Source organism: Hyperolius riggenbachi, chromosome 5, assembly GCF_040937935.1.
Source record: "Hyperolius riggenbachi isolate aHypRig1 chromosome 5, aHypRig1.pri, whole genome shotgun sequence".
NCBI classification, from domain to species: domain Eukaryota; kingdom Metazoa; phylum Chordata; class Amphibia; order Anura; family Hyperoliidae; genus Hyperolius; species Hyperolius riggenbachi.
Genome location: NC_090650.1, coordinates 313,119,086 through 313,137,188, shown reverse-complemented (window position 1 = coordinate 313,137,188; position 18,103 = coordinate 313,119,086). Strand labels below are relative to the sequence as shown.

Here is an 18,103-nt window from a genome sequence, read left to right as displayed (position 1 = left end):
GTTGGACCCACGCCTCAAGGGGAAGTTGAGCCAGTTCCTGCCGCCTGCAGGAGGAGACCCAGCGCAACAAATAAGGAGCTTGCAGCAGGCCCTTGTTGAGCGCTTGGAGGAAGCCTTCCCCCAGCCTTCCACCCCCACTGTCCAGCAGCCAGCACAGAGGCAGCAGCAGGTGCCTGCATCCAGCAGCAGCAAGCGCCCCACAGACCTGCTGTCTCTCAGCCACGAGCTCTACAGGACTGTAGAGGCTCCGGCAGCAGTGACTAGAGAGGAGATGCATGCAGCAGCATCCTCCTCCGGTCACAGCCAGCGCCTGACCCGCATGGTGGCTGACTACATGGGGTCGTACAGCGGGCTTGACAGCGATGCCCCTGTTGATCCCATGGAGTATTGGGTCAAGCGCATGGAGATCTGGAGCGAGCTGGCGCAGTACGCCCTGGAAGTGCTGTCCTGCCCCCCTTCCAGCGTGCTGTCCGAGCGCTGCTTCAGTGCAGCTGGTGGCGTGGTCACCGAGAAACGCTCACGTCTGTCTCACAAGTCTGTGGACAGACTGACGTTTCTCAAGATGAACCAGGCGTGGGTGGAAGGCGAGTTCCTGGCCCCTGTTGTCGGCGAGAGGGGGACATGAACTGGCTGCCGGAACCATCGTTAATGTGCCTTACCACCCTTTACCACCTCCTGGCTCCTGCTCACTAAGCCAGCCTGGTTCACTTTGACTATTACGTCGCCTGCAGCCACACATTTTACACCTACAGTGGGCTGCTGTGTACTGCCCTTCTGCTGTCTGTCTGTGTTTCCCACTGCCAGGGTACACAGAATTACCTTCTTCTGCTGCCACTCTGCCACCAGCTATTACGTCAAACAATAGCTATATTGGTTGCAAAACCAAAACCAAACAAACCATTAAAAAAAATAAAAGGTTTAATTTTTCGGAGGTGCCCGGGTTGAAAACTGTGTTGTCCCAGTTGTGTATTGGACACAATGTGGGCTGCACGACCGCTGTCTGGGACCTCCTGTTGTGTTTATTTACAGCCCTGGTATCACCGCTAGGTACCAGGGCTATTATGTCACGCTGCCTACCTGCTGCCACACTCACACTGCTCCTCCACACCTCCTCCTGCTGCTGCTGCTGCTGTCTGTCTGTGTTTCCCACTGCCAGGGTACACAGATGATTTACCTTCTGCTGCCACTCTGCCACCAGCTATTACGTCAAACAATAGCTGCTCGCCTACTCCTCCATTCCTCCTCCTGCTGCTGCTGTCTGTCTGTGTTTCCCACTGCCAGGGTACACAGAATTACCTTCTTCTGCTGCCACTCTGCCACCAGCTATTACGTCAAACAATAGCTATATTGGTTGTAAAACCAAAAACCAAAAAACCATTAAAAAAAAAAAAAGGTTTAATTTTTCTGAGGTGCCCGGGTTGAAAACTGTGTTGTCCCAGTTGTGTATTGGACACAATGTGGGCTACACGACCGCTGTCTGGGACCTCCTGTTGTGTTTATTTACAGCCCTGGTATCACCGCTAGGTACCAGGGCTATTATGTCACGCTGCCTACCTGCTGCCACACTCACACTGCTCCTCCACACCTCCTCCTGCTGCTGCTGCTGCTGTCTGTCTGTGTTTCCCACTGCCAGGGTACACAGATGATTTACCTTCTGCTGCCACTCTGCCACCAGCTATTACGTCAAACAATAGCTGCTCGCCTACTCCTCCATTCCTCCTCCTGCTGCTGCTGTCTGTCTGTGTTTCCCACTGCCAGGGTACACAGAATTACCTTCTTCTGCTGCCACTCTGCCACCAGCTATTACGTCAAACAATAGCTATATTGGTTGTAAAACCAAAAACCAAAAAACCATTAAAAAAAAAAAAAGGTTTAATTTTTCTGAGGTGCCCGGGTTGAAAACTGTGTTGTCCCAGTTGTGTATTGGACACAATGTGGGCTACACGACCGCTGTCTGGGACCTCCTGTTGTGTTTATTTACAGCCCTGGTATCACCGCTAGGTACCAGGGCTATTATGTCACGCTGCCTACCTGCTGCCACACTCACACTGCTCCTCCACACCTCCTCCTGCTGCTGCTGCTGCTGTCTGTCTGTGTTTCCCACTGCCAGGGTACACAGATGATTTACCTTCTGCTGCCACTCTGCCACCAGCTATTACGTCAAACAATAGCTATATTGGTTGTAAAACCAAAAACCAAAAAACCATTAAAAAAAAAAAAAGGTTTAATTTTTCTGAGGTGCCCGGGTTGAAAACTGTGTTGTCCCAGTGTTGTGTATTGGACACAATGTGGGCTGCACGACCGCTGTCTGGGACCTCCTGTTGTGTTTATTTACAGCCCTGGTATCACCGCTAGGTACCAGGGCTATTATGTCACGGCGAGCTGCCTGCCTCATTGACTGCCTGCTGCCACACACTCATCCTCCTCCTCCTGCTGCTGAATTTACCTCCTGCTGTCTTTGTGTTTCCACTGCCAGGGAGCACATACAATGGCGCTTCCAACATGCGTGCGCCCACCAGCTATTTGTTACGCTCAAAAATAGCTGCATTTCTTTAAAAAAATTTGAAAAGAGAAATACGTGAAGATGATGAAGAAGAAGATGAAAAAGAAGAAGAAGATGAAGATGAAGAAGAAGAAGAAGAAGAAGAAGAAGAAGAAGAAGAAGGAAGAAGAAGAAGAAGAAGAAGAAGAAGAGAGAAGAAGAAGAAGAAGAAGAAGAAGAAGAAGAAGAAGAAGAAGAAGAAGAAGAAGAAGAAGAAGAAGAAGAAGAAGAAGAAGAAGAAGAAGAAGAAGAAGAAGAAGAAGATACAGTACACTACTGAACAAAATTTAGGACACAACTTCTCTTTCCACATTTTTTTTTAAAGGAACATCCCCACATAATCACTTGCTGTTGTTACTTGGAAAAAAAGATGTTTCTTGCATCATTCACCCTCAAAACAAGGTGTTGGAAGCTATTTAAGGCCAATTCGAATAGTCAGCCTCGAATAGTGAGCTCAGAATACCGACTCGAATAGTGAGCTCGAAGTCCGAGGTCGAATCGAATAGTAAAAATTATTCGACTCGAATATTCGACTGACCTCGAATAATTTATTATTCGAATTCGACCAAACTCGAATTTTAAAAAGGGGTATTTGAGCATCACTACTGTGAGGTATTGTATGCAGAGGAAGCTCATCAAGGGAGGATGTCAGTCATAGCTACTCGTTAGTGAATTGCATCTTTTGATAATTTCCCATGCTTTACCAACCTAATTACCAAATATTTTAGACCAGGTCTAAAAACAGATCTAAAACATTTGGTAATGGTGAATTCCCCTTTGATGCAACTGACCAAACCATCAGTAGTGTTTGGGGCGAACACCTAGATGTTCGGGTTCGCCGAACATCGCCGCAATGTTTCGGGTGTTCGCGCCCAAACCTCCGAACATAATGGAAGTCAAGGGGGACCCGAACTTTCGTGCTTTGTAAAGCTTCCTTACATGCTACATACCCCCAAATTAGCAGGGTATGTGCACCTTGGGAGTGGGTACAAGAGGAAAAAAAATATTTGAAAAAGAGCTTATAGTTTTTGAGAAAATTGATTGTAAAGTTTCAAAGGAAAAACTGTCTTTTAAATGTGGAAAATGTCATGTTTCTTTGCACAGGTAACATGCTTTTTTTCGCCATGCAGTCATAAATGTAATACAGAGAAGAGGTTCCACGAAAAGGGACCGGTAACGCTAACCCAGCACCAGCAGCAGCACACGTGATGGAACAGGAGGAGGCGCAGGAGGAGAAGGCCACGCTTTGAGACACAACAACCCAGGCCTTGCATGAGGACAAGAAGCGTGCGGATAGCATGCTTTGTACCGCCATGCAGTCATAAATGTAATAAAGATAAGTGGTTCAATAAACAGGGACCACGCGGCAACGCTAACCCAGCAGCAGCGAGACGTGATGGAACAGGAGGAGGCGCAGGAGGAGAAGGCCATGCTTTTTGAGACACAACAACCCAGGCCTTGCATGCGGACAAGAAGCATGCGGATAGCAATTTGCTTTTTGTCGCCATGCAGTCATAAATGTAATACAGATGAGAGGTTCAATAAACAGGGACCGGAAACGCTAACCCATCACAGATGCTCATTGGTCATGTTACTTGGTTGGGGTCCTGGAGTGTTGCGTAGTCATTTCCAATCCAGGATTGATTCATTTTAATTTGAGTCAGACGGTCTGCATTTTCTGTGGAGAGGCGGATACGCCGATCTGTGACGATGCCTCCGGCAGCACTGAAACAGCGTTCCGACATAACGCTGGCTGCCGGGCAAGCCAGCACCTCTATTGCGTACATTGCCAGTTCGTGCCAGGTGTCTAGCTTCGATACCCAATAGTTGAAGGGTGCAGATGGATTGTTCGACACAGCTACATCATCTGACATGTAATCCTTGACCATCTTCTCCAGGCGATCGGTGTTGGAGGTGGATCTGCACGCTTGCTGTTCAGTGGGCTGCTGCTGCATGGGTGTCAGAAAATTTTCCCACTCCAAGGACACTGCCGATACCATTCCCTTTTGGGCACTAGCTGCGGCTTGCGTTGTTTGCTGCCCTCCTGGTCGTCCTGGGTTTGCGGAAGTCAGTCTGTCGACGTACAACTGGCTAGAGGAGGGGGAGGATGTCAATCTCCTCTCTAAAGTCTCCACAAGGGCCTGCTGGTATTCTTCCATTTTGACCTGTCTGACTCTTTCTTCAAGCAGTTTTGGAACATTGTTTTTGTACCGTGGATCCAGAAGGGTATAAACCCAGTAATTGGTGTTGTCCAGAATGCGCACAATGCGTGGGTCACGTTCATTGCAGTCTAGCATGAATTGAGCCATGTGTGCCAGAGTCCTACCAGAATCCTCATCATCCTCTTGTGAGCGTTGTGATAGTTGTTGTGATGCATCATAGTCGTCACCTTCCTCCTGGTCTGCTTCTGCTGACCATTCGAGCTGAATTGTGGAAGTCCAACGTGCACCGCTCTGGCCCTCGTCAGTGGTGGCATGAAATTCCTGCTCTAACTCCAGCTGTTCCTCCTCCTCTTCTTCGTCATAGCTGCTGGGGCCAGCGTTCCCTGAGGCGGATGGCCTGATGTTGGTACCATCACGCTGATCGTTTTCTCCTTCAGATTCCCCCAGTTGCATCATGACAGCTGTTTCCTTGATTTTCAACATTGACCTCTTCAGTAAACACAGCAGTGGTATGGTAATGCTGACTGAAGAGTTGTCACTGCTCACAAGCAACGTGGATTGCTCAAAATTTTGGAGGACTTGGCAGAGGTCCAACATGTTGGCCCAATCGGATCCACAGAAGCTTGGCAGCTGTCCGGATGCGCCTCGGTACTGCGCCGTCATGTACTGGACCACTGCACTCTTCTGCTCACAAAAGCGGGCTAGCATGTGCAGCGTAGAATTCCAGCACGTAGGGACATCACACAGCAAGCGATGGTGGGGGAGATTGAAGCGCTCCTGCATCTTGGCGAGTGCCCCCGAAGCAGTACTGGAATTTCTACAATGTTTGGCCACTCGACGCACCTTCAACAGAAGATCGGCCACGCCTGGGTATGTCCTCAGGAACCGCTGAACTACTAGGTTCATCACGTGCGCCAGGCAAGGGATGTGTGTCAGCTTAGCCAACCTTAAAGCGCGAATGAGATTACTCCCATTATCACACACAACCATGCCCGGTTTCAGGTCCAGCGGTGCCAGCCACAAATCCGTCTGTTCCTTTATTCCCTTCCAAATTTCCTCCCCTGTGTGCTGCTTATCCCCAAGGCAGATCAGCTTCAGCAACGCTTGCTGACGCATGCCAACAGCTGTGCTGCACTGCTTCCACGATCCTACTGCTGCTGGGTTAGCGTTTCCGGATGAGGTACAGCTTTGAGATGCGTTGGAGGAGAAGGAGTCAGAGAGGTAGGTGCTGCTGTTGTTATCCAGTGGGAGGGACGGCGGTGCAGCTGTTTGCGGCGTGGGCAACACCCGCGCCGTAGCAGGTGAGGAATCGCTGCCAGGCTCCACAAGGTTCACCCAGTGCGCGGTAAGGGAGATGTATCGACCCTGGCCGAACGCACTCGTCCAGGTGTCAGTGGTGAGGTGAACCTTGCAGGCAACGGCATTCTTCAAGCTTCGGGTTATTTTGCTGACCACGTGCTCATGCAACTCAGGCACTGCAGAGCGCGCAAAGTGGTAGCGGCTGGGAACCACGTAACGTGGGATGGCCACTGACATCATGCCCTTGAAGCTGTTTGTCTCCACCACTCGATATGGCAGCATTTCGCAGGCCAGAAGCCAAGCTATGCTGGCTGTTACTGCCACGGCCCGGGGGTCATTTTCTGGCAATTTCCTCTTGCGCTCAAACATCTCCGACACAGACCACTGAACCGTAGCGCTGCACACGGAAGGGCTGTTGGTTGTTGTGTTTGATGAACACTGGGAGACCTCAAGAGCACTACTCCGGAAAGTGACAGTGTCAGCGTCGTCTGATGTTTGTGAATGTTGTGAACCACGCAATGGCTGGGCTACTGCTGCTGCTGAGGCGGGTCTGGTGGTGAGTCTGGTGAACCCAAGGGAGGCAGTGTTGCTGGTACCCTGTCCTGCCGCGTTTGCCCACAGAGTGGGATGTGTGGATAGCATGTGGCGGCTCATGCTGGTGGTGGAGAGGTTGTTAATACTTTTCCCCCTGCTCAGGCGGGTCTTGCACACCTTGCAAATCGCCATGGTAACATCCTCAGTGCAGTCTTCAAAGAAAGCCCAGACTTTGGAGCACCTGCCTTGCTGGCGATTTCTGTTTGCTCCTCTTTTGCCTCTCACTTGAACTTCCACGCTTGTGGTGCCTGAAATTGCGCGCCACCTACCTTGTGGCACAAGGCGAACTCGTGCAGCAGTGGGTTCTTCAACAGACTCATCTGTGCTGCTGCTACGACGGCGATGTTCTCCTTCACATACAAAATCTGGGTCTCTGTCCACATTGTCCATACCCTCCTCTTCCATCTCCTGAAACTCGTCATATGTCATTGTGGGGGGCCGCCGCCGTGGAGTAGAGCTCCCCAGAACAACCTCTGCGCAGCTCACTCCAATGTCGTCTTCTAGATCTTGTCGGCCGACCTCCTGCAATTGCAACCCCTCCTGCCCAACTTGCTCTGGGATTTGGGTTTCCGAGTCCTCCTCGGACTCGCCTTGTATTTCAGTGCGCGGTGCATTTCCCACAGTTAATGGTTGTGAATCCAGGCACAACATTTCTGGCTGTTCCTCCATTGACCTTTGAAAGGTGGAAGTTTGTTGGGCTGGGAATAGCTCCTGCGAATACCCCATTGTGTCCTGAGGTAATTCATCGGACTGGTTATCTGGCAATTGTGTGCGTGGTGTCGCTGCCGGTTGTGTCAGCTTTGTGCCCACTGGCTCCTTGTAACTGGTTGAGGACTCGGACCTCGTGCGTGATGTGCTGGTGCTGCTTAACCCACTGCTGGACGCTTGAGAGGTCATCCAAGTAATTATCTGGTCGGTATTGAGTGGGTTTTCTTGGGTGCTCCCCTGTGGCCTGTACGTGAACCGTCAGGGGAAACACCTCTTCCCTTGCCCCTCCCTCTTTCACCGGATTTCTTCCTCATTTCACTTATCCTTACAGTACACGCTGACTGGCAGCAGTACAGTGGCAGTACAGAAATGCTATACAGTACCACTATTCCCAGCAGCGACACAGAGCACAATGCTATACAGTGGCGGGTGAGCGGTGTACCACTATTCCCAGCAGCGACACAGAGCACAATGCTATACAGTGGCGGGTGAGCGGTGTACCACTATTCCCAGCAGCGACACAGAGCACAATGCTATACAGTAGCGGGTGAGCGGTGTACTACTATTCCCAGCAGACACAGAGTGGCAGTAAACACAATGCTATATAGTGTGGCTGAGCGAGCGGTGTACTACTATTCCCAGCAGACAAAGAGTGGCAGTAAACAGAATGCTATATAGTGTGGCTGAGCGAGGTACACAGAGTGGCAGTAAACAGAATGCTATATAGTGTGGCTGAGCGAGCGGTGTACTACTATTCCCAGCAGACACAGAACAGTAAACAGAATGCTATATAGTGTGGCTGAGCGAGGTACACAGAGTGGCAGTAAACAGAATGCTGAGCGAGCGGTGTACTACTATTCCCAGCAGCGACACAATGACTGGGGGGACCCTGGCTAGCGTGGCTGGAGCGCGAACTACCCTGCCTGCCTACCCAAAGCTAAACCCACAGACAAATGGCGGAAATATGACGTGGTTCGGGTATTTATTTACCCGAACCACGTGACAGTTCGGCCAATCAGAGCGCGTTCGGGTCCGAACCACGTGACCCGTTCGGCCAATCACAGCGCTAGCCGAACGTTCGGGGAACGTTCGGCCATGCGCTCTTAGTTCGGCCATGTGGCCGAACGGTTTGGCCGAACACCATCAGGTGTTCGGCCGAACTCGAACATCACCCGAACAGGGTGATGTTCTGCAGAACCCGAACAGTGGCGAACACTGTTCGCCCAACACTAACCATCAGTAGACTAAAAACCATCAGTAGACTAGTCTAAACTGCTTAGGGAATTGAGGGCATTGTGACCTTCAGTGAATAATGACATGGCAAGATATCCCACAACCAGTTCTTTTATGGTGGATTTAATTTTGAGGACCTTATTACTGAAAGAAATTGGGCATGATTCACCTGTTTTCCTCTATTTTCACCTTATTTACTTTACTTTTTTTTAAGCTCCCAAAGAGCAAAAATACAATATAATATAATTAAGGCAATAAAGTAATATTAAAATTAAGTTAATCAGGAACAACTTACTTTGAGTTATTATTTTGCTTGTAAATTTGCTGAAAGGTTATTTTTTAACAAATAGGTGATAAATACCATATGTCATTTGTGAGACCTTTTGTGAATAGAGCCCATTGTCATGACTTATTGCCTACGATCTAAACTTTGAAGGTTTTTTTCTTTGGCCATTTCTCCCCACCGCTCTCTCCCCACCCTGTGTATGTTTTTACTTGTATATTGATGTAATATAATCACTGTTAAAGGACAGGAGGAGAGCCTACTCCAGTCAAATATTGCAAAAAGCTTAACATTGCACTTACCTCACCTTCCTTTTAAACAGACACCGGAGATGAGCGTTATGAAGGCTGCCATATTTATTCCTTTTAAACAATACCAGTTGCCTGGCAGTACTGCTCATCAGCGGCAGCAGCCACACCCACTGAACTCGTTAATCTGTGCCACTTTCTGAACTATGCCTGTAATTCAGCTTTCTTTTATGGCTACTGGATGCAGTGGCCAGTGTCATAAAAGTACTGAATGTGTAAGCGATTGACTAAAAACATAACTGATACTAAAGACTTGGTGACCCTTTTTAATATTACTTTTCACTCTGATCTTTCAGGGCAGTCTCTGCATTACAGCACAGCAAAGATAGGGTGGAGAAGCTGTTACAAAGTGAAACCTTGGCATTAACACTACATGGCATTGGACAGTTCAATGACAAAGTGCTATTTATAAAGGTTGCTGAACATGAACAGGAACGGCTCTGCAGGATTGCAGGTATATCATACTGTCACATGGTAAGGAGCCAAGTCACAAAACCTTCCAGCTGCAGAGAAAAATAAAGTAACAACATATCCTTCTACCATAGCAAGATATACAGTGTATAGTAAAGTTAGCACTGTTGCAAGAAGCATTTGTCTAAAATGTTTTCAACCCCTGATGTGCTTGGGAAGTGGCATGTTTAGATTCAGATTTGGGTGCTGACTCCTGACCGTAGAATAAAAAAAATTGTAAAGCAATTAAAGTGAACTCAAAGTGGTGGAAAAAAAATCTAACTAGCTGCTATCCCACTTAGAGGTTTTCATGACCTCCTTGACCACAACCATTGCTGGGCATGGACCCTCTGATATATACTTGACAAAAGCTTGTTGGATAGGTTATTGTGGCTGTTCTCGCCACTGAGCTGTACGAACACAGGATATACTGCACCTTCACAGTAAGCCAAAGCCACTTGTCCATGAGTGGCTCTGTGCTACTGTGTAGGCACGGTCATACTTGTGCATGCAGGGGAACATGCCACAAGTGGATAGGTGGGTGGCAGGAAGTTCCAGGGACATAGGAAGCCCCTGGAGGATCCATCTAGTTCTAACCTCCTCCTACCCCAGGGATGTCAAACCGGTATTTTTAACACAGCTCTAATTAATTGATGGGTCTGAATCAGGAAAGGTGTGGTCCATCAGGTAGAACACATTACTCTCTTTCTCAGTCCATCCTATACATTGGCATGGATCTGACCCACCAGGCCTGGAGTTACACACCGCTGTTCTACCCTATCCCTATCTTGGTATCTAACAAATAAATCTAGCCGATACACTATGTTTAGCGTGTGTGTCGCTTGACCCCTTTTCCACTTTCCAGTATCTGGGGCTTTAGTCATGGCTTATTCTTTCAACACCTGTCCTAACACAGTGAAACTGTTAAGTTGCTTTTAGAAAGCAAATTTATACTAAGCATGTTTTTTTTTTATTATTATATATTTTTTTTTTTTAAGTATAAGGGATTCTTGGTCTCGTTGGGATGCCCAGGGGACTGCTCACTAGTTTGTTATTCTGCCCCTGTGCAAGTTGCCTGTACTGATTGGAAGAAGCTCCTCTTCCAACCATATCAACATCGGTCAACCAACATGTTCCTACCTGTGCTGTATTTGTAGGAGGACCTTCACCTTCAGTGAATAATGACATGGCTAGATACCCTTCAACCAGTCACTTTATGCCATATTTAAATATTTGAACTTTGTTATGGGTACTAAGCTATGATAATTCCCTTCAGTGATAAACGTCATTAGTGATGGTCAGGTCTAGGAGAACTCATGGTGAAGCATGGGATCTGTCTGGTCAGATGTTGGATATTGCATTGGTATCCCTGCTCACAAGATTGCAACATTTAACTTTGTTAAATGCTACTAGTGAAATTTGATGAAACAAGCAGTTTTTAGGGTTCAAGTAACTGGTTTAATTAGCTATGCAAAGATCGGTAGCAAAATATTTTCAAGAGAATAACTAACTCAACTTACACACAGAAAAGTTTGTTCAACTGTTTTACAAACAGCCTCCCCATCACAGATATGCAAGTCTCTGATTTGCTATTCATGATCCCGTTCTTAAGCAGGATGTGCTCACAGCAAATCAGAGCTTTGCAAAAATATCAGCTAACCAAACAAATTGCATTTTTTTACAGGAGTTTTCCTAGACATGACCATCACTAAACATCATACTTTGAGTTTTATTTTCTTGATGCTTTGTCTTATTGTCCTCACCGCTTTCACCCAACCCTTTGTTTATGGTTTTTAAAAGTCCTCACTTTAGTAGATAAGTATTTGGGCATGAATGTTGACAGCACATAAAGAACCCACCTACACATTCTGTTATTTCTTTAAAGGAGCAAGGTTTATTTTCCATGATTTAACTCTTGTATATAAAATGCCTATTTTGTACTTCATACTTTAAACTCTACCATATTTTGTTAACAGAAGCCGTGACCCAGTGCTTCACAGAAAATGGTGTAGACCTTAGTGGAAACAAAGATTTTAATCCACACCTCACTTTTCTAAAGCTCACAAAGGCACCATTTCTTCGGAGAAAGGTAATACATTATTTTTGTGTAAAGATAATATATTCATTAGATTGGCTGGACAGTGTACTGGTTAAAGGAAACCCGAGGTGAGAGGGATATGAAGTCTGCCAAATGTATTTCATTGTAATCAATACCAGTTGCCTGGCAGTCTTCCTCATCCTGTGTCTCTAATACTTTTAGCCATAGACCCTGAGCAAGCATGCAGCAGATGAGGTACTCTGACTCAGCTGACTCTGGTTTTACTGGATTAGCCATATGCTTGTTCCAGGGTTTTGACTCAGACACTACTTATGCCAGAAGATCAACAGGGCTGCTAGGTAACTGGTATTATTTACAATGAAATAAATATGGCATCCTCCGCCTGCGCAGAACACTTCAGCCCACATGCGAGTGATTGACATCGGCACTTGCGCAGGTGCAGTAGAGGACAACCTCGCAAGGTCGGCCTCTGCACCCGCGGGGACCCCTGGGCTGGTGGTGAAGCTGCAATGAGGGACATGTCGGCTACAAGGGGCTGGAGGAAACCCCGGGTAAGTAGTGGTTGCCTAGGTTAAAATTGCTGATATTTCCATTAAGGGCTCCGACCTCTGACTCAGGAGACCAAGGTTGTTGGCTCTTTCTGTTCAGTAAGCCAGTAGCTATTCAGTAAAGAGTCTTAGGGCAAGAATCCCTAAAACTGCAGGGTGGTCTACTGAGCACGCCCTTAGTGACTGCAGCTCTCAAGTGCTTTGGGTCCGGCAGGAAAAAAGCACTATACAAATATTAAATATTATGTATACAAATTATTATTATAATGTCTTAACTAGGAAACAGACAATGGCCAAGAAAACAATTTTCTCCAGTAAAGGCTGGTTTACACTACCAGCACTTTCTAAGCACTTTAACAAGTGCTTGCTAATGTTGTGTGTGTTCTTACTTGAGCGATGAGATTTAAAAAAAAAATCACACATAGAATTATATTATCAAGCACTTTACAAATCACTGGCACTTAGAAAAGTGTGTTTATTGTGAACCAGCCCAAGAAGCAATCTTCACAAAGATCATCAGGTCCAGAGAATATCGATGTATTTTTGGCTTTTGAACTCCAGACTTGTGCAGTCCCAGTCTGTTTTTTTTAAGGCATCTTCATAATGAAAGTGGAATTCGATAATATCACTAGCAACAGGGCAATTCACTGGACTTTGCCTAGTAGCTGAAAGTGTCGAGCTAGTGCTAGATCAGTAAACCACTCTGTTGTTAATGAGTGGCACTATACTATAGTTTTCTAATGGAAATTTACTTAGGCAATTCTACATTGGTGAGCCTGGTTGTTAGTGAAGAAGAATCGCCTGTGTAACAATGGCCTTACCTAGATATTTAATCCCTACATAATCCTTTAAGTATAACATGTCTTACTGTAGTTTTAAGGTTCTGAAAGTGGTCATAAGTTTGTGAGTGATAAATGTCCTGATAATGAATACCAAATATTAGACATGAACAATCACTGAACCCATTAATTTCCCAAAAAGTATCAACATTTTTTGAAATCTATAAATAAAAATACACCTAAAAACACATGGGATGGCCACCCCGACACAACCTCGTTCACAACAGGCTCAGCATCACATAGCATTCAAACAGCAGCTGCATCACAGGGATTGATTAGAACACTGTAACTTGGGCTACTAGAGTCAACTAGTGCTTTCCAGCAGACCACAAGAGTTCCACATCAATGCCACCAAAGCATCTTCAGCACAGTTCACACTATTGAGATCCAACAATGACAGTGATTAGCAAGCAGCAGTTCCACATCAATGTACAAAAATTAGTTGCAGAAAAATTATACAAAAATTAGCAGCAGTTGCAGATGCTGAATAGAAAGCAGGCAAAGCGGAGACTTGGTAAGTAAGCCAAGATCCAACACTCACGGCTTGGAAGAAAAAAAACGATCTCACCCAGAGGAATCCAAACTTGTGGACTTCACAGTGGTAAACCAGTTGATTGTCAATGTTGTTAGTGGCTTGCGTCAGCCGATAGAGGCCTGGTAGAATCACACCAGTGTGATGCAGTAATGTACGGGCAAGTGAGATCACGGACCCAAGCAGCGTGACCGGCCGGCATGCATTGCTCAATGGAAAGCCCTTTTACAGGTCCGTGATGCTGCTGTAGGTAGAGGCTGGGGCAGCATTGCGCCCCATGCAAAGAGAGCAGAGCGAAGCACCTGACAGTTTTGGCAGCTTCCAGCTTCCTCAGGGGTCTTACTGTATTTGCTTTCCTCTCCAAATCTTCTCGGCCCATAGAGATTTACTTTGACTAGTCTTTTCTTCTATGTTCAAACCTTTAAAAAATAAATGTGGTAGCCATAGCATCAGTAAAATCACAAACTTTCTGCCTTAAATCGGCTGTAAAGAAGCTACTTGATCATAATGGTTCCGTGCAATAAAAAAAACTTAATAAAATCAGCCATATGGATGAATCTCTGAAGTTGCATAAACACTATGGATTCCTCAATTATAGTGCTCCCAGACTGCCATGTGTTAAACCGGAGCACTAGCTCCATTATACCCATAATATAGTGAGTTGTTGAAAATGGAAATGAGATGCAGTAAATGTATGGGTGCTGTAGTGTGAGTGAGGAATAGATCATAGTGATTTAGGTGAGTGAGAGCGCTCTGCTGTAATTATCCACCTCTACTTGCTGCGTAAGCTTCTTTTGTTTTAAATCCCCTTTGGTGTTCCTTAAATGTATCAATTTACACATTGCCCACAGGGCTCAACCAAAAGTACCAGAATTGGTCACTAATGGACCTATCCCACATACAACATAATGTTTATTTTCACAAATATACGTGGGAGATTGGCTATCTCAAATAATGAGGACCAAGTTACTGTCCGAATGGTCTGTGGTAACTTGTGTACTTGGGGGTGAGGGTCTTTGCTGATCCCCCCCCACTTGTCCATTCATACAATGGAGTGTAGCTATCTCATCCCTAGTATCACCACATAGGACCTATATAACAGTACTGTTGCCTCTAGAAGTATATCATATCTGTAAAAATCACATACTGCGGCTATTCACTAAGTGCAAGTTCCCCTGGTGTCAGGGTATTAGCGTATTGCACACAGGTCTGTATCAAAGGAAGCCACATTTAAAGAGACCCCATAGGGGTCAAAGATATAGGTAACAACCCTTCACAGAAGGTAACTGGGGTATAGGATATATGGTGGGTACATAAGTGACAATATATACAGTGCTCTCAACAATTGTTTCACCCTTTTACAGGGCCTCGTCAGGAGAAAATAGTGCACAAAATAATAGACACAGTTATCCCCACACCGAGTGTCAAAGTTTCCCCCAGCAATAGCCCTAGTCAGAGCTACTTGAATTGCCGACTGGCTGGGTTTAAATAACCATTAGCGCCCCACCCAGCCCTCCAGGCCCACCCCTCACTTATGGCATATTCATATTACCTGTAATGGGATTGCTATCTGTCCCCATGGTCTTCCCTCAGCATTGCCCAATCCTCAGTATATGAGAGCGGAGCTGATCCATCCAGCCACCGCTCTCCAAACCTCGTTCTAGCCGCTGATTTCACGTCCTGTGATGTCATATCCTCCTAGTTTCTATGCGTCCTTAGCGACCATTGAATGGCTGTGGACGGGAGCGCAGTGCGTTACTCGTCCTAGATGATGGGGCACTACCATGGCAACCTGGCTGTCAATGTTAAAACACCTAATCTGCGCCTACTGAGTGGCGCAACATATTCACATAGATCACATCAGATGTGCGCTGTTGCATAGATAAGATGTATGAACAGCCCGCTTGATCCAGGGCAATTGGGCAATCAAAAATAAGATTGCACGCATGTCTGTCATATTAGACCCTTGTCATTTGCAACAACTGCAATGGTGATCAGGCAATTCCATTGGTGTTAGCTAATACCAGTAAAGGAGAATATATACAGGGGAGGGAGGGGGGGGAAGGGGTCACAGGTGCATAATGTCAGAAAGGGGGTGGCATGGGCAGAGGAGGGGGGAGGGAGGAGGGCAGTGGGGGGGGGGGGGAAGGCGGGAAAGGAAGTAGAGGCATACTAAATATTTGAGGCAGTGTGTGCTACAGATATTGGTACAAGAGAAAGGTACAAACTGTTAGTGTATAAAGAAAATTTATAACGAAAACCGGATAAATTGCAGTAACTATTTTAGAAAGCATTTAACAAGAAAGTCTTCATTCAACCCTTTGGGGGCCAGAGTATCCAATCGAAAAATCCATGCTGCTTCTAACTGCAATCATTTTTTCTCTAAATCTCCTCTCCGGGCTCCGCATTTCCACTGTTGTAGGCCCCAGAATGAGATAGCAAATGGGTTCTCGACATGTTGCAAGTTCAAGTGTTTTGATATACGGATGTCTCTTTTGTGTTTGATATCTCCCATGTGTTCCCGGACCCTATCCTTCAGGGCTCTTGTGGTTTTCCCCACATAAAGCAATTCACAATTACACCCCGCTACATACACTAGTCCCCTTGGTGTTACAATTGAAGAATGATCTTATGGTAAAGCTTCTGCTTGTAGCTTTAGAGATAAAGTTTTTTTACTGTGAGCATGTGGCTACAGGCCTTACAATGGCCACATTTGAATGACCCGTTGGGTTTTGGGGGTACTCACGTGAGGTGAGTTGTCCCCTCTTTTTTTGGCTGTGTATGTGCTATGCACCAACATGTCCCAAGATTTTTACTGCGTCTGTAAGTTACTGATGGTTTGGTCATTCGAAATTTAGTCAAATCTTTGTCCTGATGCAAGATCGGCGAATATCTTTCTAGTATTTTGAAGATCTGGTGGGATTGACTGGAAAATGTCCCTATCAATCTGACCGTTTGTTTTTCAATAGTTTGAGGTCTATTTTTAGACACCAGGGTTTCAGTGCGTTTGGTATTTTTGGCCCTGCTGTATGCTTTGTCGATGGCATGTTTGGGGAAGCCCCTTTAAATGAATCTCTTACTCAATAGGATGCTTTCTTCTTCAAACAATTCCTCAGTGGAGCAGGTCCTTCTGGCTCTAAGGTACTGCCCGACTGGGATCACAGTTTTCAATGACTTGGAGTGCGCACTATTCCAGTGTAAAAGTGAATTAGTTGCGGTACTTTTACGAAATATTTTTGTATTCAAGCATTCGCTTGCACTCTTGTCTAAAAACGTGATTGTGTGTAAATTGATCTCATATGTGAAATGCATGCCGATATCGTTGTTGTTTAAAATTTCGACAAAGTCTGTAAACAATTCTTTGGGGCCCTCTCACAAAATAAAAATATCGTCTATGAATCTTCCCCAAAAGATGATGTGCGCTGTAAAAAATGTGAGATCATCAACGTACACCCTGGTGTCCTCCCACCAGCCCAGGAACAGATTTGTGTATGAAGGGGCACACAATGTCCCCATCGCACTGCCCCTGAGCTGGTGGTAGCACCTATCTCCAAATATGAACGTATTGTGTGTCAGAATGAATTATAAGGCTTTCACCAGGAAGTTTGAATGTGCTGCCAAGTGAGTGCCCCGTGACCGGAGAAAGTATTCGACCGCCTGGATGCCGAGATCGTGTCGGATATTTCTGTAGAGCGACTCTACATCCAGGCTCGCCAAATATGTAGTCTCACATTTAACATCTTTAGTGTCCTGCAAGTATGAAGGTAGGTGTAACAATCCCTGGAGAAGCAGCTGCAGGCAGTCAGGATGCCTCTGCAGCTGCTTCGGTTTCCCTGTCAGGCATGTCTCCCGTCCCTCCGGCGTCTAGCACGCCGAGGAGGGGACTATCAGTGGCTCACAGAGAAGCTTTGTCGCGCGCGCGCATAGACGAGACCTTTATGCGGGAAGGAGGCACGTCAGCTGACCAGCCGGCTGACGTCAGCGGAGACTCTCGGCGTCTCCGATTGGCTGATGAGCTGGGGCGTGGCCGAGGGCTCTCCTCCGCTTCTTAAGCAGCTTTGACTCGCTAGTTGTCTGTTGTTGCGAATGCTACGTGTTAGCACTCAGACACTTAGATAGATCCGGTGTGCTTTGATCCGGGAGGAAACCGGGGATTTCACACAAGACTAGGATTTATTACTGTTATTGATTTATATATTGCTTGATTATCTGTGTATGACTCTGGCTCTCTTCTGACTTTGCTCTCGCCTTACGATTTAGTACTTTAGCTCTTCTGATTCTGTTGCTAACTCTGCATATTACATCTCTATCCTTTTGCCTGCCGATTTTCTACTGTATCTTTCTGTCTGTTGCTAAACCGATTTGTCTGACCTTTCTACTCACCAGTGAGCCCTTGTCGCTGGTGAGGTTCTTTGCTGTTAGTTCTCACCAGCTCCTCTGGTGAGGTTCTGCTTCATATTCACCAGTGAGCCATTGTCACTGGTGAAGTTCATTACAGATAGTACCTACCAGCTCCTCTGGTGAGGTCCTGCTAAACTTATCTGTA

The 18,103-nt window shown here is 46.3% G+C and overlaps 1 protein-coding gene across 5 annotated transcripts in view; it reads left to right on the top strand.

The window, feature by feature from the left end:
- LOC137517700 (A-kinase anchor protein 7-like) overlaps nucleotides 1–18,103 on the top strand; it is a 75,313-nt gene that overhangs the window by 39,083 nt on the left and 18,127 nt on the right. For all 5 annotated transcript variants that reach the window (XM_068234716.1, XM_068234713.1, XM_068234717.1 and 2 more), the window contains 2 exons: nucleotides 9,426–9,583; nucleotides 11,556–11,668. In XM_068234716.1, coding sequence (XP_068090817.1) covers nucleotides 9,426–9,583; nucleotides 11,556–11,668 — 271 coding nt within the window. The remainder of the gene's footprint in view (nucleotides 1–9,425; nucleotides 9,584–11,555; nucleotides 11,669–18,103) is intronic.